Here is a 21,944-nt window from a genome sequence, read left to right on the forward strand (position 1 = left end):
TTCATGAATAATGTCCATTTAAAACTGTTGGCAAGAGTGCTGGTGAGTTGGCTAGATGAATTAAATGTTGGGGGGATCTGACAGGCAGCACGCTGCTTTGTGATCATTCCAAAGTTCTAATAATCTCCCTCACCTACTCTGCCTGCCACTAATGAAAGAGAATAGGTGATTGCACCTCAGGCTATGTTCTGCGCCTAATGACTCCTCGAAAGGCAGATTTATGAAGAAAAAATTAACTTTGAATGAGGATTGAATTGGCCCTGACAGTCTGATAGACTGTGACACAGATTCGGTGGCAAAACAGACGTAGCTCTAATTGATTATCAATATTTTAAGCAAAGTGATGAAAATAAGCATTAAGTGATGAGAAACACGGTCTTAATACAGTAGTAGTAACCAGGATTTGTAAAGTCTTTGGGGAGGTTTATCTGATTGTATCACATCCTGCTGCTATAAGTTGTATATCTGCATTCTATTCTCTCTTCCCCCCCTCCTCCAATCGTACAGATCTAAGATTAGAAAGTTAACATTCCTGGTAAATTTAGTTTTTCTAGATTTAAATAATTTAAATTAATGGACTTAGAAGATGCTTGCTAGCTTCAAGATTTATATATATATATCAGGTCAATTATATTTAGAAATTTGTATGCTAAAAATCCAGGGTACCAAAACTTGGCACAATTTAAATTTATTTATAATGTTTCTCAATAAAATTTATGTGGCTCAAAGCATTATTTGAAAAACTGCATTTTTATTGGACCTTCCCATGATGATGTTGCATTATTTAATATGATTCCAAATATTGTTTGGTGATATATGTGTGTATTTTGTTTATAGCTAATGAACAAAATAATGCTATAACTAGTATATGACATTATCCATTGAACAAATGTACAAGAATTATATAGAGAGTTTTCAGCAAGTTTAAACATATGCTGTACATTTGCTGTACATATAACTATAAATATAAATTAATTCAATCTGAGAAAAAGATATGAAAACAAATATTTAGTAGCACGATTTTCATCTAAATTTTCCAAAATATCATTGTATCTGTAGAAATACAGTCAAAATGAGTATCATCTGCTTGCTTTGAAGCAATACTTTTTTCTAATTTTTTTTATATTTATTAAAAGTATTATTTGCTTTTATTCCAGCATAATTTTTTCTAGCTGCATTCATGGGGAAACAGATGAAAATATTTTAGTTTAATTTAATACTTCAGGATTAGACCAGCAACCAAAAATGAGTGATTTATCCGTCATTGCATTTGTTTCATTCCAACAGACAGACTGCATGCTTAAATAAAGATATAAATTATTCTTGTTGCGCCATCTAGTGAATATCTGGTTCTTTATGAATAAGTGTTGCCTTCATGATTCATTGACAGTATCTAAATGGAAGTCATTAAAATAGAATCAGAAGTTTAATACTCTTCTATTCTAGCTCTTAGACTTCTTTATTTGCAATTTCTACTCTAACCTATTATTTACTTTTTTGAAAATCAAAGCGTATGGAATTATTTTATTACATTACTTGCAGTGCTGCTAATTCTCCTTTTAAGTTTATAAAAGCAAAAAAAAATATTCCTAAATATAAATAATATAGTTATATAAGAAAGGTCATGGGAAACTATGTAGAAATGTTCACAGCATGACTATTTTATATTTATATTACGTACAGCGACTGAAAGCTTTTCCAGAGGATTTATCTAAAAACATGGTTTTGTCCTTAAATTGAAGCTCTGCTTTTGTCCTTGTAGTTGGAACAAAGACCTGGATAACACATTATAATCTAATTATGCTTGTACTAACAAATTATAGTATGACGGAATTAAATATCACTTATTATATAATATGGTTACCTTTCAGTATTTCCATTTTTCTTGGGGGAGGGGAGCAGGAGATACCCCTCCATGTAACTAATTAACAATGAACTCACTGAGATTGACATGATAAACATGCATAGGATGATGTTTTAAATCAGGAAAAATGTAAATATTTGTACTCCTAAAATACACTAAAGAAAAAGATACCTTTCACAGTCTTCTTGTTGTTAAAATCTAGGTTCAGTATTATCTAAATCTGATTCTTTTTTGAAGGATCTAATCTGGACTTTTGTTCACAGATTTTACATATAGTAATGATAGTGAATTTTGGACAGGAAAACAGAAATTAAAAATGTGCAAATGCACATATTTTCAATAGATGTTTCATTTTCCTTAATTTTGAAGTTTGGCTTGATTTTTAATATTGCTCAGATTTTGTTTATACTTTACAATTACATTTCCTAAAATCAAAATAGTATATGATTAAATCCTATTGTTAAAAATTGTATATTTCTGTTCTGTTGAATTTCCCCCCAAAATAAAGGCAGTTATCTTTGCTATTTGTAGGTTTGACATGGTTTCATTAATACTAATAAGTAATTGGTTCCATATAAACAAAGCCTATCTATATAGGGTTGACTATATTCTTGAGGTTATATTTTATTGAATGTGACTCATTAATTGATTCTCTAATGTGTGATATTGCATGTTATACTATATGATATTTCATTTATTTAAAAAAAGACCTTGCAATCCACTGCTATTAAAGACCGATGTGCACATTTGTGTTCATGACCTAGTAGTAGTAAGCATTTCTCTTTTCAAACTAATGAATCAGAATACTGTGGCATCTTAAAGACTAATAAATGGAATGTATAATTTATTAATCTTTCAGATGCCACTGTGTTCTGATTTTCTACATAGATACACAAAAAAAGAACATAGATTATATAAAAGAGGGCTTCCTTCTCAAAATTAATTACTTTAAGCTTTGATATGCATAGTCTCCACTTGACTTTCCTGTATTATTTTTTATAGTCACTATCCTTAAATACCAAGCTGTGGTGACAGTTCTGTAGCCCCTACGACAGGTTACACTGGCAGCTACATTGTGGAAAAGAAGCTGGAAATACACAGTGTGGGGAATATAATTTCTTTCAAGGAGCTGTCATTTCTTCCTTTTTTTTCCTCTTGATTAACAATTTCTACATAAATGATGAAAAAGAGGCAAATAAATGAACTTTTCTACCTTGGTGAAAGTTTACTAAAGATTGGAAAATTGTTGGAGAAATGCTAAAATATGTCTTTTCTGATAGATAGAAAGATAGTAAGTATATAGATAGTAAATGTGGTCTGTTCCAAAGAATGAATATTTGTTAAAAGAGGAAAAAGGGTTCTGCTTCTGTCTAGTTTGTCGTATGGAAGAGACAGATATGGCAGAAGAAACATGAATATTAGCTAAATGTAGTGAGAATGGGTTATTTAAGATATTTGTCTGACAAAAGAAGATGAGATAGTATATAATGAACATATATTGAATACAAAATGCCAATATATAAAAGTTGTTGAGGTGACTTGGTCATAGAGAGAGAATAAATGAGGACTGAATTACAAAATAAATATATAATAAAGGAGTGAAAGCTTAAGTGAAAGGCAAAGACTGAGAAAGTCATGACTGGATGAGATCTTCGGGAAGAAAGAGGAAGAATTTTTAAAAATAAAAGGCAATGTATGAAGCATTCTATGAATGTGATAGAAATGAAGGGTTTTTTTGTACGGAATTGTACATTATGCTTCTTTTTCTTACACTTTTAATTTATCTTTCTATTTTTTACTGCTTTTCAGCAGTATGTATAATGTTGCTTATCATTAAAGGCATGAAGGCCCAGTACTCACTCCGCAAATCTCATGTCTAAATGAAGCTTCACAATCTAAATTAATATAGGTTTCAATATTTATCATGAGGATCAAAGTTATCCAACTTTTTTTGGACCAAAGTTATCAGTTGCTTTTGGATAAAAGTTGCTAAGAGGCAGTTATTCGCAGGACTGTGGTGTGGAACATACTCTTGGAATATAAGAGATTAGTTGGCTTTGTGCCTATGATGGAATTTATAGTCTCAAGTTTCTAGCCTGGTGCCTTACTCCAATTGGCTTCTATTTTTTAAAGTTACTTGTAAAGAATTCTGAATGATTTTAGAATTAACTTTACAAATGGGTTAAGTAAAACATTTCAGTTTTGGGATCATATTAGTGTGATATAACAGTTCAGATGTTCGATTGAAAGAAAGACCAGTTTCTCATCTATCTTCATCCATGGTAGGGTCACTGGATGACTGGAGTTTCTTTCTCTTAGCCCAGTTTACCTCATACATAATGCCATGTTCTATGGTAAATTAACAACCACAAGGATTTCAGAAAGACATTGTAATGCTAATCAAGGTAAAAACATAATCTTGAAAGGTATAGAAATAAGTTCTCAGACAGATTTATAGACAGTCTCTGAAATGTTTTTTCCCCAGTGGCCATTGCCAATGGGTTTGCTCTCTTCTCACTTTCACCGAACAACAACTCCTACTCTTCCTCCTGCTCCTCCTCCTCCATCATCTGGTTCCAATAGTTTCCTACACCCATTATGTGAAAAGAGAAGGGAGTATTATGCATTCTGCTTTGAGTATCTCAATGAGATGTAGACAGACAGATTTTTAGGATGCTGCTGTATTCAAAGTAATCAATAGGAATGGAAAATAAAATATTTAAAAATTGTATACTACTGAAAAAAGATTGGCAGTATAAGTTCTTCAGTGTATAAAAATGCATTTCTAACTATGAGATGGCATTTTTACTTATGAGCTAGCTATTATTTTTTTTAAATCCAATAAACTCTTCCTATGCAGAAAACATCAGTTATGAAGAACGCACTGGCATGGTGGAATAAATAAATCAAATTTAAGCCTGCTAGTTTATTGAATCTAAATTTTGCCTGGTTGGCCCAAGAGCTATATATAAGCAATCCATCTTGTGTTGATAATGGAGGATCTTGAAACCCACCTAATGTTTGCATTATTAAATTTCATTCTAATGAGCTTTACTAATACATATTGAAGATAGTTATAAAGAGTGAAATGTGAATCTGAGAAGGTAATTTGAAAGAAACATAAGCTGAACATTTCCATGACTCAAGGGGTATAGCTACAATTACACATATAACCAAAATTAAATTTAAATGAAATTTCTATTATCCTTACCTTTGTACTAGTGTGAATAAGTGTAAATGAAGTAAAAATCTTTATAGTTACCAGTGGTTTGTTTTATTATCTAATTTAATACATTCTTGTAAAGAGATCGCTGGCAGAAAAGTTTTAATATTTCATGATTTAAAATGTACTCTAAGTGTATCTAAAAGCTTGTAAATGGAAACAGATGTCTCTGTAATTGGTGCTGTTATTTCAGAACATCAGTATTTAAGCTGTGTATTTTAAGAAGGCATAGATACCAACTGAAAAGAGATATTCGATTTTAAATTTGTTGGTCATGTGGTATTCATGCCTTTCATGCTTACTAAATCAATTGAATATTCATATAACAAATATGTTGGTATAGAAGACTAATATTTGAAACTGTTGCTCTTTAATGGATTTATTGCATAGTAAGAGCTGGTCTAGAATATAACTACCTACATTATGCTTCTCTATCTTTTGACAAAGCAATGTTTTAAAAAACTTAATATTTCATCAACTATAATGCTATTAGATATTATTCTCTAAGTTCACTCATCATGCAGTGAGATAGCAATAAAAGAGAATGGCCCCTTTGAGACATTAATGCTTCAGAATAAATGATGTGCTAGAACAGAAATTTAATTAATTTACAGAGTATATTGATAGTCCCTTGTTACTGTGCTGTATATTTTTAATCTTCTTTAACATCTGTAGTAAAGTGTTTAAAACCCTTGCAGTTGAGCAACTTGTACTTAATTAAGTAATAAGAGGAAATATTTCTAAAAGAAGATTCTGTTTTAAAAAGTGCTGTCATAACATGGATTAAATACAGCCTTATAGTTTGCACTGAAAAAGAAAAAGAGGGTCTTATCCATGAAATGATATTCTGCCTGTATAGAGAATTTATTTCATCCTGTAGTCCAGTTACATGCTGATCATGCCATTCTTCATACAGCACTTTCTGTGCAACTCTGTGTTTTGGGATATTCTAGACATCCACTTCATGTTCCTTTCCGTCGTCTAGCAAGGCAATGGGGTGGAATAATGTATCCACATTCAAACTGATCTAGCATTATTTCAAGTATCACCGTAACCATTTAAAGAATATTTTAAAATACCGGTTTGACTCAGTAGAAAAACTATCTATAAACTAACTTCTGTCTGACTAAATGTCCTTTTTTGCTAAAGAAAGACGACTAAATTTACCTCTCTTCATTGAGAGTTTTCAGCATTGAAAAGAATTAAAGAGAAGGCTTCATCTGCAAGGAGCTTCTGATTTGCAAAAGATACAAATTTTGTCCCAGTAGATCAGGCCCTTAAATTTGAAATAAATATGGCCTTGAATATAATTTCTACTGAACATACTAGGGTTGGAAGGAAGAGAGATGTTAAATTCAGTAATTGATAGGTCTGGACTTAATTAGAGTGATCTTGTGATCAGTCTTGAAGACATCTGCAATGCATTCTAGGAAATTTGGTGTGTTCCATCCATTCACTCCCATTTCCAGATTATATGCCATTTGGATAATATATCAAACATATATACTGTAGCTTTTAGAGTTTCTTTGTGCTAGACAACCATGCTCTGGAAATGGAGACTTAGCCTGGAATATTCCCAGGTAGTATTTGCTGAAGTCCGCATATGGCTTTTAAAATGGTTTGGGTGCTATATTTTTCTGAAGCTGTTTGTTTTTCAAGAAAGAATATTATTACACAGATGTATGAATAGCTATTTTGTTTAGACAAAATAACAAAGTGAGAGATTTGTTGTCCTATTAACCTAGAAACATTGCCTGTTCAGTTACATCAACTTCTTCAAGGAGTTACAAGCTATGAAAGTGAAGGATTCACTGAATTTTCTTGGTATCCAGCACTTTTTCTTTTTCCTGTTCCTTATTGTTACATTTTGAAATGTTCAGGACTGTTTGGAAGGATTAAGTTTTGCCTTGTCTTTGAAGAATCATTCTGAAATTACATTTACTTTTAGTCCCAAAGGCAGATGCTTTTTGGAAGGATGTCCTTGGGAAAGACATTGAGAATAGGAATTCACATTTAAGAAGAGTCATTTACAAAAAAAATACAATAAAATTTCATTCGGTATCTGAGATTTAGTTATAGCAATGTTATGCTAAATTTATATAAAAAGGCGCTGTCCAGGTCTATCCATCAGAAATTCAAATGACTATGATGTTTCTAAGTATATTACATTTTCCAGATCTGTTTATTATAGAGCTAATTGTCATGTCAATACATTATTTTTAGCTAAAGCTGATGAAGCATTGAAAGCAAAAGAGAGAAGCGAAGAAGAAGCGAAGAAGAAAAAAGAAGGTAATTTATCTGTGTTTCCTCTGGTTTTCTCAATTTCTATTTGTGATTTTTAGATTGCATGTTGGAATTAACATGTAGCAATTTCATATTAAATACTATTCTAAGCCTCCTACCACTCAATCAATTTTTATGATCCCACATTCTATATAATAAGATAGGAGGGAGCTATATTTGTATGAAGAAATTCTGTCTCTCATCATATGATGTAAAGGCTTAATTAAGTCTCCATATCCTTTTGGAAATATGGTGACCAGAACTGTAGGCCTGTATTTTAAGTATGGTTATGTTAAAGATTTATGTTAAAGATATTGCTATAATGGCCATACTTTCTGTTTCTTTTCTAATAATTCTAATATGGGAGTCATGCTCATTTTTCAGCATGCATTCACTGAATTGATGTTTTTATTGAACAAAGATCCATGCACAGATGGATTCCCATTAGTCTACATGTGAAACTATCTTGTCTTGGTTCAAAGCTCATTACTGTACATTTGCTGAGTTTGAATAGCAATTGCCATTTTAATGACTGTTTTCCTGGTTTAGTTACTTTTGAACAACCATATAAAACACATGCTTTGAAATGTCATATATCAGTATTTATTTCTAAGATCAAGTAATTTATAAACAAATTAAAACCTATTTTTCAATGGCTTCTTTGTGAACCAATAGTTTGTTAGGTATGGATCAGTAAAAATATGTTGCACTTTGTATTTCTTTTAATCCATAAAAATATTTATGACTATTTATGTCTGCAAATACTTTTTAAAAGCTTCTATATGCATGTATCTGTCTGTATTTTTGTGGTTGTTAACATAAATTGGCTGAGGACCTTTTCTATGCAAATGATCTTGCTTTTATTATTTGATATGTAAATTTTGCCAGTGAAGATTTCTTCAATGTAAGCTCTGTTTAATGTATTAACTGCTGTTGATTTCAATTTTCAGTAGCATACCTTCTTTTCAAGGACAATTTACAACAAGTTTACAATTAGGAAGGGACTAACGAATGCCATTCACATGCTCAAATCAGTTTCTAATGAAATTTCACTGACATTGGTGCCATTTTTATTCATTCTGTCTTCTAATTATTTTTATTAAATGTTAAAAGCATATATTTCTTTTATATATATTTTATATATTACACATTTTCTTAATATTAATAATTGTAGCAAATATGTCAACCTAATAAAATTATTATAAAATAAATTAAAATAAATATATATACTGTACAAATTAAAGTAAAAAATTAAACAAAATGAAAAAAGAAAAACATAAAACATGAATAAAAAATGAAGATATAAAACTACTCATTTTAATAGTCCATTAATTTTAAGAATTCATTTCTAATACTTTCTGTTTCCTATTTTTCATTGTTTCTGTTTATTTCACTTTTACCATATCTTGTCCCTATTACAATATATGTGCACATGATTTCTAAGATAGATGGCCAATAAATGTAATAAATAAATGAACTGTTAAAACCCAGATAAAAATGTATGTATGAAAAATTGAATCAATCATTTCAAAGCTTCTTCCTGAACTTGAGGTCTCCTTGAAGATGAGGAGATGAGGCGAGTCTAATTTTGAAGAGAGAACATTCTGTAAGTTGGGAAATGATATAGAATACCTTCTTCCATTTGTTCAGCATGAATCAGGACTTTTTGAAGAAAGATTTGTCTTTTGATTGGAAATAATTATATGCCAGGAGAACTTAGAGCAAGGTCATTTAGAGCTTTAAAGAATCAATATCTTAAATTTCATCTGATGAGCTATCAGTTTAATAATAAAAACCAATGATTTCAAGAGGTCCATAGTATTATGCATTATGCATCGGTTATTAGCTTGACTTCTAATTACATCAGAATATATTTCAACTGTTTAAAAATGCTATAACCAACAAACAAATAACTATCCTTTGATCTGATTGATGCAGATCCGGGGTGAAATGCTCCCGGTTCAGACCGGCTTGCCCGATCCGGTAGCAATGGAGGCTGCTGGTTTGGAGGACCGATAGCAAAAATCCCTGGCCCCGCCCCCTGCCTCTGCTGAGCCGGACCATCAGCAGAGGTGTTTTTTTTTACTTTTAAAAGCAGTTTTTCTTCAGCCGAAAACATGCCTTTAAAAGTTAAAAAAAAGCCTGCGGCTCAGCGGGATCGACAGAGCCTTTAAATTCTTTTTTTAAAAAAAGTTTTAAAAGGGTCCTCTGGCGATCTCACCTGAGTTCCTCATCACCAGAACCTTTAAAAACATGTTTTCTACAAGCTCTTCAGCCAAAGAGCTTGTTAAAACAATTATAAGAGGTTCTGAGCTACTATGAGGGAACTTCAGCTGAGATCGTCAGAGGAGCTTTTAAAATCTTTAAATCTTTAAAATCCCAGATGACTTGCCTGATCCTCACAGGCGTTTTTTAACAGCCCCCACTTACAAGAGCCCCCATCCATGCCCACCTAATGCCCCCTCCTCACTTACCTATAATTACTGCTCCTTTTGGCTATGCTTTACTTCAGCTAAGGTTCTACTTAGCTAAGGTTTACTTCAGTTAAGGTTCTGCGCATGTCCAAGATGGACGACTAACCGGCTCTCGGAGCAGCAAGGCTGCATTCTCTCTGTTCGCAGATGCAGCTGGTGGACGACCTGGGCTGCCTGGGTCCCCTGGCCGGGTGGGAGATCATCCCGACAGCCACGAGAGGGGTTTATCGCCCCTGAGAGCTTCGTGGCTGCCGAGCACCGAGCCAGGAGCCGAACGGCAGCGAAATGGTGGTGGCCATCTTTGTGTGGGGTGGGGCGGCGTCTTGGCCTACCTCGGCCTACCTCGGCCCATTCTCCAGGCTGGCGTTCCAGCCTATATCAGCCTATTCCGGCCTACTCCCCCGGCAGCTTGCTTTCGAACTTTTTGCTGCCGGGGGGGGGGGGGTGACGGCAGCGTTGGTAGCGAGAGGGGTTTTCTGCCCAGTCTCTACTTTTCGCTGGGAACGGTGGAGATACAATCGAGGAGCCCCAGCAAGGTCCTGTATGGAGCGAGGATCGTTGGGGGGGGCATGGCCATGGCCGCGACGGTGATGGCGAGGACGTCCGTTGTGGATCTGGACGGTGTCGGAGCCTTTCCGGCGGTGGAAATGGCAGTAGACTCCTTCCTCCTTGTTCCCCTTCCCTTGGACACTTTCTGGACTGGATGGACTGCCTTGGGCTGGGTCGTTCTTGCTGTGATTCGGCGATGGACTAGTTATTTCTCTGTGGATATTCCTTCCTTCCCCCGCCCCCCCGAACTCAGGACTCTGACTTGGGGAGTTTAGACTCTGGAGCAAGTCTCCCCCCCCTTCGGAGTAGCTTCTGGGGGTAGCTGGGGCTACCTATTAGGAACGCTTTAAGATCACGCGTGGGCTTTGGGTTAGCTTTTTGGCTAGTCCAAGTTACGATCAGCCCTATCTTGGGTTCCTCCCCCTCCTCTCCTACATACCCTTTTTGGGGGTGTATGGTGTTTATAGGGGGAGGATGCTGGCACCGACTATTTTAACATCTGGAAAGAGGATTCCGTGTGAGAATTGTCTATCGTTTTTACCATTTGTGGGTCTTATGTCATCGACCCAAATATGACTGCTTTACCATCTTCTACGGATGAGAGACACATTGCGCCATTTATGCCTGATTCGAGATATGATTTACTCTTCGGCTGAACTCCATCATCTGCGAGGGTCCTCCGCCTCGCAGAAATGGCCCTCTACGTTATCGAGGGCCTATCTCAATGATGGGTTTTGGGACCCAGAGAGATGGCATGCGTTGAAAAAGAACCTATGGGATTTTTTAGATAAGCAATTTTTAAGGGGTGGGAGGGTAAAAACGGGTATCGGGGGAAACCCATTGGGGAGGTAGCCAGTTCTTGCGATTGCTCGCGGCACTTTTTTATCAGGTCCGGAGGTAAAGGGGGAGCTTCTCGTTCCAAGTTCAGAGGGTTGTTCCATCAGTACGGTAAGTGGGAGAGGCAGATATGGCGGAAGGGGAGGGCCGTATCATGTTCAGGGGTGCGACTTTTCGCTGGGAACGGTGGAGATACAATCGAGGAGCCCCAGCAAGGTCCTGTATGGAGCGAGGATCGTTGGGGGGGGCATGGCCATGGCCGCGACGGTGATGGCGAGGACGTCCGTTGTGGATCTGGACGGTGTCGGAGCCTTTCCGGCGGTGGAAATGGCAGTAGACTCCTTCCTCCTTGTTCCCCTTCCCTTGGACACTTTCTGGACTGGATGGACTGCCTTGGGCTGGGTCGTTCTTGCTGTGGTTCGGCGATGGACTAGTTATTTCTCTGTGGATATTCCTTCCTTCCCCCGCCCCCCCGAACTCAGGACTCTGACTTGGGGAGTTTAGACTCTGGAGCAAGTCTCCCCCCCCTTCGGAGTAGCTTCTGGGGGTAGCTGGGGCTACCTATTAGGAACGCTTTAAGATCACGCGTGGGCTTTGGGTTAGCTTTTTGGCTAGTCCAAGTTACGATCAGCCCTATCTTGGGTTCCTCCCCCTCCTCTCCTACATACCCTTTTTGGGGGTGTATGGTGTTTATAGGGGGAGGATGCTGGCACCGACTATTTTAACATCTGGAAAGAGGATTCCGTGTGTGAATGTCCATCGTTTTTACCATTTGTGGGTCTTATGTCATCGACCCAAATATGACTGCTTTACCATCTTCTACGGATGAGAGACACATTGCGCCATTTATGCCTGATTCGAGATATGATTTACTCTTCGGCTGAACTCCATCATCTGCGAGGGTCCTCCGCCTCGCAGAAATGGCCCTCTACGTTATCGAGGGCCTATCTCAATGATGGGTTTTGGGACCCAGAGAGATGGCATGCGTTGAAAAAGAACCTATGGGATTTTTTAGATAAGCAATTTTTAAGGGGTGGGAGGGTAAAAACGGGTATCGGGGGAAACCCATTGGGGAGGTAGCCAGTTCTTGCGATTGCTCGCGGCACTTTTTTATCAGGTCCGGAGGTAAAGGGGGAGCTTCTCGTTCCAAGTTCAGAGGGTTGTTCCATCAGTACGGTAAGTGGGAGAGGCAGATATGGCGGAAGGGGAGGGCCGTATCATGTTCAGGGGGTGCGCACTCGCTGTTTAAAAGCGATTGCACGCTCCGGCCCCTCAGACTTTTCCCGTTTCCCGAGTGGCCAGTCTCCTCAGGGCTTGGACCTTCGGCTGATGTTATGTAATGCCAGATCCGTAGCAAATAAAGCCCCCCTGATTCATGATCTTATACGGGGGGGGGGGCTGCGGACCTTATGGGCATCTCGGAGATTTGGTTGGGCATTGAAGGAGGGATGCCTCTGGTGGAGATGTGCCCACCAGGTTTCCGGGCATTTCATCAGCCGAGGGCCCAAGGTAGGGGTAGAGGGGTGGCGGTCATTATTAGGGAGAGTCTAGAGCCGATGGAGGCCACTGTACCTCAGATAGCCGGTTGTGAATCCCTTTACGTGAAGTGGGGACGTAGGGTGCAGGTGGGCTTGTTGATCACGTACCTGGCTCCTTGCTGCGTGACAACAGCCCTGCCTGAGTTGCTGGAGATGATAGCCGGGTTGGCGGTTGATATCCCTAGGCTTATGGTCGTGGGGGACTTCAACCTGCCATCAGCCGGTATGTTGTCAACGGCGGCTCGGGAGTTCATGGCCTCCATGATGGCCATGGACCTGACCCAATTAGTTGACGGCCCCACCCACGTTGGGGGAAACACACTGGATCTGATTTTTGTCTCTGGACAGTGGTTGAGTGATCTGGATGTACGAGAATTAGCTAATGAACCTTTGTCATGGTCAGATCACTCTCTCCTTCGTCTGGACTTTCGGACCGCCGCTCAACACCGCAGGGAGACGGGACCAATGCGTTGGTTCCGTCCCAGGCGACTGATGGACCCGGAGAGGTTCCTGATGGAGCTTGGGCTGTTCCCTGGCGATCTGGCCCATGGCTCTGCCGAGGAGCTTGTTGCGGCCTGGGAACAGGCCGCGACGGGAGCCTTGGACCGTGTCATGCCTTTGCGGCCTCTGACCCGGCGTAGGTCTCAACCAGCTCCTTGGTTCTCCGAGGAGCTGAGAGAGATGAAGCGCCGGAGAAGACGTCTAGAGAGCGCTTGGAGGTCCAGCCGTTCCGAAGCTGACCGTACACTAGTTAGGTCTTTTACCCAGACCTATCTAGTGGCATTGAGGGAGGCCAAGCGGGCCTATGTTTCTACCCTCATTGCGTCAGCAGAGAACCGCCCAGCCTCCCTGTTTAGGGTGACTCGCTCCCTCCTACACCGGGGGGGGGGGGCGATGATCCCTTACAGGGTTGTGCTGAGGATTTTAGCAGGTATCTGTTTGACAAAATCGCTCAGCTTCGGGACGGTCTGGACCAAAATTGGGTAGTTTCGGGCGAGGTGACGGAGGCTAGTCTTGTTGAGACCATCTGGGAGGAGTTTGATCCTGTGGCTCCCGAGGACATGGACAGGTTGCTGGGACGGCTGAATGCTACCACATGTTTATTGGACCCGTGTCCTTCCTGGTTGGTGCTGGCCACCCGGGAGGTGACACAAGGCTGGCTCCAGGGAATTGTCAACGCTTCCTTGGGGGAGGGTGTTGTTCCCACCGCCTTGAAAGAGGCGGTGGTGAGGCCCCTCCTCAAGAAGCCCTCCCTGGACCCGGCTGTTTTAGGTAACTGTCGTCCAGTTTCCAACCTTTGCTTTGTAGCGAAGGTTGTTGAGAGTGTGGTGGCACATCAGTTACCCCAGTACCTGGATGAATCTGTCTATCTAGACCCGTTCCAGTCCGGTTTCCGACCCGGGTACAGCACGGAGACAGCTTTGGTCGCGTTGGTGGATGACCTCTGGAGGGCCCGGGATAGGGGTTATTCCTCTGCCCTGGTTCTCCTAGATCTCTCAGCGGCTTTCGATACCATCGACCATGGTATCCTGCTGCGACGGTTGGGGAGTTTAGGAGTGGGAGGCACCGTGTTTTCGTGGTTCTCGTCCTATCTCTCCGACCGATCGCAGACAGTGTTGGCAGGGGGGCAGAGATCGACCTCGAGGCGCCTCCTTTGTGGGGTGCCACAGGGATCGGTTCTCTTGCCTCTCCTGTTCAACATCTATATGAAGCCGCTGGGTGAGGTCATCAGTGGTTTTGGGGTGAGTTATCAACTGTACGCGGATGACACCCAGCTGTACATTTCCACCCCGGACCACCCCAATGAAGCTGTCAAAGTGTTGTCTCGGTGTTTGGAGGCCGTGCGGGTCTGGATGGGGAGAAACAGGCTCAAGCTCAACCCCTCCAAGACTGAATGGCTGTGGATGCCGGCATCCCGGTACAGCCAGCTGCAACCGCGGCTGACTGTTGGAGGCGAATTATTGGCCCCAATGGAGAGGGTGTGCAATCTGGGTGTTCTCCTGGATGAACGGTTGTCCTTTGAAGATCATTTGGCGACCGTCTCCAGGAGACCCTTTTACCAGGTCCACCTGGTCCGCCAGTTGCACCCCTTTCTAGACCGGGATGCCTTATGCACGGTCACTCACGCCCTCGTCACTTCTTGCCTGGACTACTGCAATGCTCTCTACATGGGGCTCCCCTTGAGGAGAACCCGGAGGCTTCAATTGGTCCAGAATGCAGCTGCGCGGGTGATAGAGGGAGCCACTCGTGGCTCCCATATAACACCAATCCTGCGCAGGCTGCACTGGCTACCTGTGGCCTTCCGGGTGCACTTCAAGGTGTTGGTTATCACCTTTAAAGCGCTCCATGGCATAGGACCGGGATATCTTCGGGACCGCCTTCTGCTACCACATGCCTCCCACCGACCGGTATGCTCCCATAGAGAGGGTCTCCTCAGGGTGCCGTCAGCCAAACAGTGTCGGCTGGCAACCCCCAGGGTGAGAGCCTTCTCTGTGGGGGCACCTACCCTCTGGAACGAGCTTCCCCCAAGACTTCGACAACTTCCTGACCTCCGGACTTTTCGCCGCGAGCTGAAGACGTACCTATTCTTCTGAGCAGGACTGGCTTGATAGGGGTTTTTAATTTGTTTTAAAAGGGGTTTATTTTATATTTATAATATGTATTTTATATTTAAATTTAGGCCTTATTGAATAAGTTTTTTAAATAGTTTTTATTGTAATATATTGTATTGTTTTTACTTGGCTGTTCACCGCCCTGAGTCCTTCGGGAGAAGGGCGGTATAAAAATATTATTATTATTATTATTATTATTATTATTATTATTATTATTATTATTATTATTATTATTATTATTATTATTATTATTATTATTATTATTATTAGCAGCTACTGATTACAGCCTGCTTTGACTGCCTGCTTTGCTGAATGAGGAACTCTGGGAGTTGAAGTCCACAAACCTTAAAGTTACTAAGGTTGGAGACCCCTGATCTAAAACATAAATAAATAAAATAATAAAATAAAATATTTGTGCAGCTGTCTGAGATTTGATGTGTTTCTGTAGTGTTTCACTCTAACTACACAAACACAGAGAATCTCACAAAATTGTATGTGGCATTTTGTGTGTGTGTGTGTGTGTGAGAGAGAGAGAGGGGAGGGTTGTGTTGTGTGTGTGTAAAGTGTGAAAGTGTGAGGTTCCTGCTTGTTGCAGGGGCCATTTTGGGTGAAGTGCAGCTGTTTTTATATTGTGTGTGAGTCAGTTGTGTTGTATCATGTGTGTGTGTTATTGGCCACACCCACCCAGTCCTCTGACTACAAAGCCACGCCCACCAATTAAGCCACGCCCACAGAACCGGTAGGGAAAATTTTTAGATTTCACCCCTGGTGCAGATACATTACTCATAATTATGGAAACATGTTCTTTGACCTGTCACCACTTGGAAATCTAGAAAAAGTTGTAATGTAGCATTTGAATAATATAATTTATTATCTGTTATATTTGTATACTACTTTTGAGGATAACAAACCTGCTAAAATGTTGCAAGCAGTAAAGAACTATTTTGTCAAATAAAACAGGAAAATATTATTTTAAAAATATTGCTGTATAAACATTATGCATCTCAAATAATATAAATCTCTTACCCTGGCACCAATCCAGTTACTGACCCATATCAGAATCTCCTTTTTTTTTTACCCATATCCTAAACTAAATTTAAGGAACTTAGAAGGAAACCAATTCTGATTGTTACAGTTGTACAGCTAATACGTGGGATTATTATACATTATTTGTATAATGAGCCTCTGGTGGCTCAGCAGACTATGTCTGTCTGTTATTAACACAGCTGCTTGCAATTACTGCACGTTCAAGTCCCACCAGGCCCAAGGTTGACTCAGCCTTCCATCCTTTATAAGGTAAGTAAAATGAGGACCCAGATTGTTGGGGGCAATAAAAGTTGACTTTGTATATTGAATTGAATTTTGAATTGAATTGAATTTATTAAATTTCTATACCGCCCTTCTCCCTAAGGACTCAGGGCGGTTCACAGCCAACGTAAAACAGAATTCATACAATATACATAGATAAATTAAAAACACTGTAAAAATCTGATTAAATTTTGGCTAACAATTAAAATTAAATTATTAAAATCAAATAATAAAACCCCAGTTAAAACACAACACATTAGGCTAGCCCTGTGCGATGAAACAAGAGAGTCTTGAGCTCGCGTCGGAAGGTCCGGAGATTGGGGAGTGATCGTAACCTCGGAGGAAGCTCATTCCAGAGGGTAGGAGCCCCACAGAGAAAGCTCTCCCCCTGGGGGTCGCCAGCCGACATTGTTTGGCTGACGGCACCCTGAGGAGACCCTCCCTGTGGGAGCGCACAGGTCGATGGGAGGCTACCGGTGGCAGCAGGCGGTCCCGTAAATACCCCGGTCCTAAGCCATGGAGCGCTTTAAAGGTGGTTACCAACACCTTGAATTGCACCTGGAAGACCACCGGCAACCAATGCAGCCTGCGCAGGAGAGGTGGCTCCCTCTATCACCCGTGCTGCTGCATTCTGGACCAGTTGGAGCCTCCGAGTGCCCTTCAAGGGGAGCCCCATGTAGAGAGCGTTACAGTAGTCCAGGCGGGAAGTGACGAGGGCGTGAGTGACCGTGCACAAGGCATCCCGGTCTATGAAGGGGCGCAACTGGCAAATCAGGCGTACCTGACAAAAGGCTCCCCTGGCAACGGCCGTCATGTGATCTTCTAACGACAGCCGAGCATCCAGGAGAACACCCATATAATATAGAAATGGATGAAGACTATTGCTTAACACAGTGTAAGCTGCCCTGAGTCTTCGGAGAAGGGCGGGATATAAATTCAAATTTAAAAAAATTATTTTCCAGTGCACTGCTTGGATAATCCATGGATGGGTTATTCATCAGCTTTCTGCAAGAGACTGAGTGCATTTTTTAAAAAATTCCTTTGACCCTGCCTTCCCTGTTCATATGCCCGTACCCATTAGTTGTTTTCACTCAGTCGAGTGAGACAAAAGTGCCTTTCATTACTCTGACAGTTTGACTGAGTTATTGATTTTTTGCTGACTAGTTTTTTTTTACATTAGTTTTATTCCGGTATAGTTTGGGAGCTGAAGTATTGGTTTACACGTTTGACATTTTGACAGGGCAGCTGCAGCTAGCCCTCAGCTGCTGCTGGTGAGATAGTTGTTCCTGGGGATCCAGGCCGACTGCAACCGTCAAACTCATTGAAAAGCAGCACTCGGAGTAGAGTCCCTTCCTGGGCACCTCCGAACAACGTACTTTTGCTGGTCTGCCACTGGCGGCTGAGCTGGTTTCCCAGTCCACTGGCATAACCGCCATGCCTATAGCTCCCGATTCTTCTAGCGGCTCCAGAGTCCCTGCCCAAATTACTGCGGCAAACTCTGAAATGATTTAAACACTTTGTGGCACTGGGAAGGAGTTTTTTACCTTCGTGCCTCGCTTTTCCTGGCTTCGACTTCTGAGGGAAATCCAGAGTCGCCCAGTTAACAGTGAGTTTGGCATCGAGGAGGCGCTTGCTGAGTTGACAGCTCAAGTGCCATTTTACATTTCAAAGTGAAGCGTCGCGGAGGCGGGAAACTGGCTGTCAAATTTCCCCTGCCTCTCATTTCTTTTCTTAACTGTGAAGCAGTGCTGAAGGAGTTGAGGCTCTACTCCCGTGCAAGTGACTTATCCCTAAAGGGATTCATTGAGGTGTTGGGAGGATGATTAGTTCTCGCACCAGTGGCTGTTGACAGGCTTAAAATTGGCAGTTATTAGTGCCTTGAAAGCCTTTGCTTCATCTGTCATTTGATCCTTTGGGTCACTGACTCTGCTGTTGCTAAATCTTTTCAGTTGAACTGCACAAGGTCCATAGAGCATTGTTGAAGTTGCTTACATTTTCATTTTGGAGGCATATACTTTTGGAAATTTTGCCTCAGACATTGAGTTCATTTGAGCTCTGCCTTTCTAATTCTGACAACAAAATGGCTGATCCTGAGTTGTCTCCTGACATTGCACCAACCAATGGCCACACTAAGGGCCGTAAGTCTCATAAATTGAGCAAAAAGTATTCCAAGCCTGACTCCAAGGACAATGCTGATATTGGTGGGCGGTCATCGCCTGTACCTACAACAAGGTCTTCACGCAGTGACAAAGATGCAAAAAGATGCCATGAGGCCTTAGAGCACCAATTTTCAAAGGCTCAGCAGCCGGCCCAAAACCAATCATCATTGTCGGTCCGTACTTCAGATACAGGGTTACAAGGCCCTAAGTAGCCCCTTCTCTATCCCAGGAACGTGAGCAATTCCAAACTTGGTCACTGGTGGGGCTAGTTGCCAATATAAATACCAGTCAGTGGAATTCCGAGGGGAGGTTTTTCCTATCCCTAGCCTGTTTCAGTCTGCACTACCTAGGGGACATTTGGTTCCTCATACAGCCCTTGAGGCAACATTTACTCCTATAGCAGTGGGGCTCCGCACAGAGAAAGGGCAAGGAACGGGTCTAACCCTAGATTTTCAAGCTATGCTTACTGAAGCCTTTACAAAGGCTATCGTTACAGGGTTTGCTCAGGGTAGTAACCTACCACATATGCCTGCTATCTTGCAGCCTCATATTCGGGTACAGGTTCCAAAGAATCCGGAACCAGATTTGTATTCTCAACATAGCTCCTTAGAAGATACATATTCTTGGTCTGGTGAGGAGGATCAGGCAGATCCTGAGTTCTCCGATGATGAAGGGGTATTTCAAGATAAACAAGCCTTTATGGGCTTATTTCGCCCTTCTGTATTTAAGTCGTTATTGCATAAAGTAAAAATCATGACAAATATTGAAGTTGAGGAAGTTCCTGTAGACCAATCTCACAAGACTTCTCATCCACATGAGGACTTTTCTCTATACCTAGCCCTGACCAGGAATTCATTCCCTGCCCTCAGCTATTTACTGATGTCATGCAGAAACAATGGAGTCAGCCTGGCTCCTTAGCGACACCCAGTGGTCACAATAGACGACTATACTGCATAGCGCCAGAGTTAGAAAGCCTTCTACAATTACCTACAGTAGATGCACCGGTGGTTAGTTTCACATCTTCCACGGTTCTGTCTAATGACGTTCTAGAACTTTTAAAAACGGAAGATAGAAAGGCGGAGGTTGCCCTTAGAAAAACTCACCAGGCGGAGGCCTGGGCAATTAGGGCAGCTACAGCTACCTCTTACTTTACCCAGGCATCACTAATTTGGCTCTGCCAATTACAGGAGAGGTTACCCTTAGATGATACAAGGCTCCAACAAGATATTAACAAGTTGGTCGCGGCTACTGAATATTCAGTGGATGCCTCCTTAGATGCAGCAAAATCTGCATCTTGAGCTTTGGGGTCAGCGGTTACTTCCCAGTGCCTCCTATGGCTGCATAATTGGAGGGCAGATATGAAGGCTAAGTGGAAACTAGCTTCTGCCCCTATAAAGGGTCTGCCCCATTTGGAGAGGCATTAGAACCAATTTTGTTGAGGGAAAGGACAAGAGGAAGGTCTTACCTTCCTCGTATAGAAGACCAGAACATAGATATACCCTGTATTCACAGAGACAGCCCTTTCGGACTGACTCCGGGCCCGGTGGATCCTATTTTCAACGCCCCTACACCCAGGGATTTGACCATTCTACAGATAGACAGTTCTTCAAAGACAGGGGCAGATGTCAATTATCAGGAAAGCGACCTTTTAGAGGGGCAGCTTCTAGATCCTTTAGAAGGGGCAAGTGATGCTCAATATCCGCCAATAGGATTCTTCATCCTATTGGCGGCCGCCCCCAAAACTCCTGTCATCAGTGGGAATTGTCCGCAACAGACACTTGGGTGGGGTTTGGCCTCACCTTAGAATTCTTTTTCAGCCTTCCAACATGTTATCTGGCCTGCCTACTGTCTCGGCACCCTCAAAAGTCTCATCTGATGTATGCCAAGGTCAAGCACGTAAAAGCCATAGAGCCAGTTCCGACAAGGCAGGAAAGGACAGGATTCTATTCTATTCCTGGTTCCAAACCCTCAGGGGGCTGGAGAGGAATTTTAAATCTCAAACCCCTCAACAAATTTATTCGATATCGCCGATTCAAAATGCAGTCCCGCAAATTGATCCTGGGATGCATCAGGAGGGGTGGAGCACATATCCAGCTCCTCCAACCTTTAGGCAGACTTGCTGAGTTGACGTCAACTGGATCTGTCAGAATGGCGTCTTCATCCACAACTTTTCCAGGAACTCTCTCTCTGATTTGGTCATCCAACAGTCAATTTGTTTGCACGACCAGAGAAGATGCATCTCCCATGGTTCTTCTCTCAATTCCCAAGTTCAGGAGCAGAAGGCTGCGATGCTGTCTGAGTGGCATGGCCACAAGGTATACTATATGAGTCCTTCGGAAACTGCTAGCGGAATAAGCAGAGGTATTCCTAGTTGCTCCTTGCCGTCCTTGGTTCGCCGATCTGCAAACTCTATCAGTGTCCCGACGCTGAAGGATTCCTCGGGACTGGATTTCTCTCAGCCAGGGGGGACATACTCCATCCGGAGCCCCAGTGGCTCCAGTTGACCGTCTGGCACTTGAGAGGATCCTCCTGAGGAAAGACAATCTTTCAGGGAAGGTGATGCACACCATAGAAGCATCTAGACGGGAATCTACGAACCACATTTATAACGCCTCCTGGCGTTCCTTCTGTTTCTGGTGTTCCAAGGAAGACATCGATCCTATCTCGGCATCTGTGCCTGAGGTACTTGATTTCCTGCAATCAGGATTGGACAAAGGTTTAGCACCAACAACATTGCACAGACAAGTTGCGGCCCTGTCTACGGCCCTGCTGTGTGATTCTCACCAAACTCTTGCCCACCATCCAAGGGTTCGTTCCTTTCTCTAAGGGCTACCAATCTTTGTCCTCCAGTTGTTCATCACTACCTGACATGGGATCTCCCTTTAGTGCTTCAGACCCTTATGCAGCAGCACAAAAGCACAAGAACAGGCACTAAGCACCAATCCCATAGAAGTAGGGGCCTACCACACTAGACAGGACCTGAAGAATCTTCAGAGACAGTCCAACACACAGTGTCATGGTGCATGATGCAGGCAGGAACCACATACATGCACAACCCATTATGTGAACATCTGTAAGTACAAGAACATCTGTAAGT

At 41.6% G+C, this 21,944-nt stretch overlaps 1 protein-coding gene across 4 annotated transcripts in view; it reads left to right on the top strand.

Annotated features, from left to right (window-relative positions):
* Nucleotides 1-21,944, top strand: part of RSRC1 (arginine and serine rich coiled-coil 1) — a 167,357-nt gene that overhangs the window by 119,083 nt on the left and 26,330 nt on the right. For all 4 annotated transcript variants that reach the window (XM_058187369.1, XM_058187368.1, XM_058187370.1 and 1 more), the window contains one exon: nucleotides 7,311-7,376. In XM_058187369.1, coding sequence (XP_058043352.1) covers nucleotides 7,311-7,376 — 66 coding nt within the window. The remainder of the gene's footprint in view (nucleotides 1-7,310; nucleotides 7,377-21,944) is intronic.

The sequence above is a fragment of the Ahaetulla prasina genome, chromosome 6 (genome assembly GCF_028640845.1).
Source record: "Ahaetulla prasina isolate Xishuangbanna chromosome 6, ASM2864084v1, whole genome shotgun sequence".
NCBI lineage: Eukaryota > Metazoa > Chordata > Lepidosauria > Squamata > Colubridae > Ahaetulla > Ahaetulla prasina.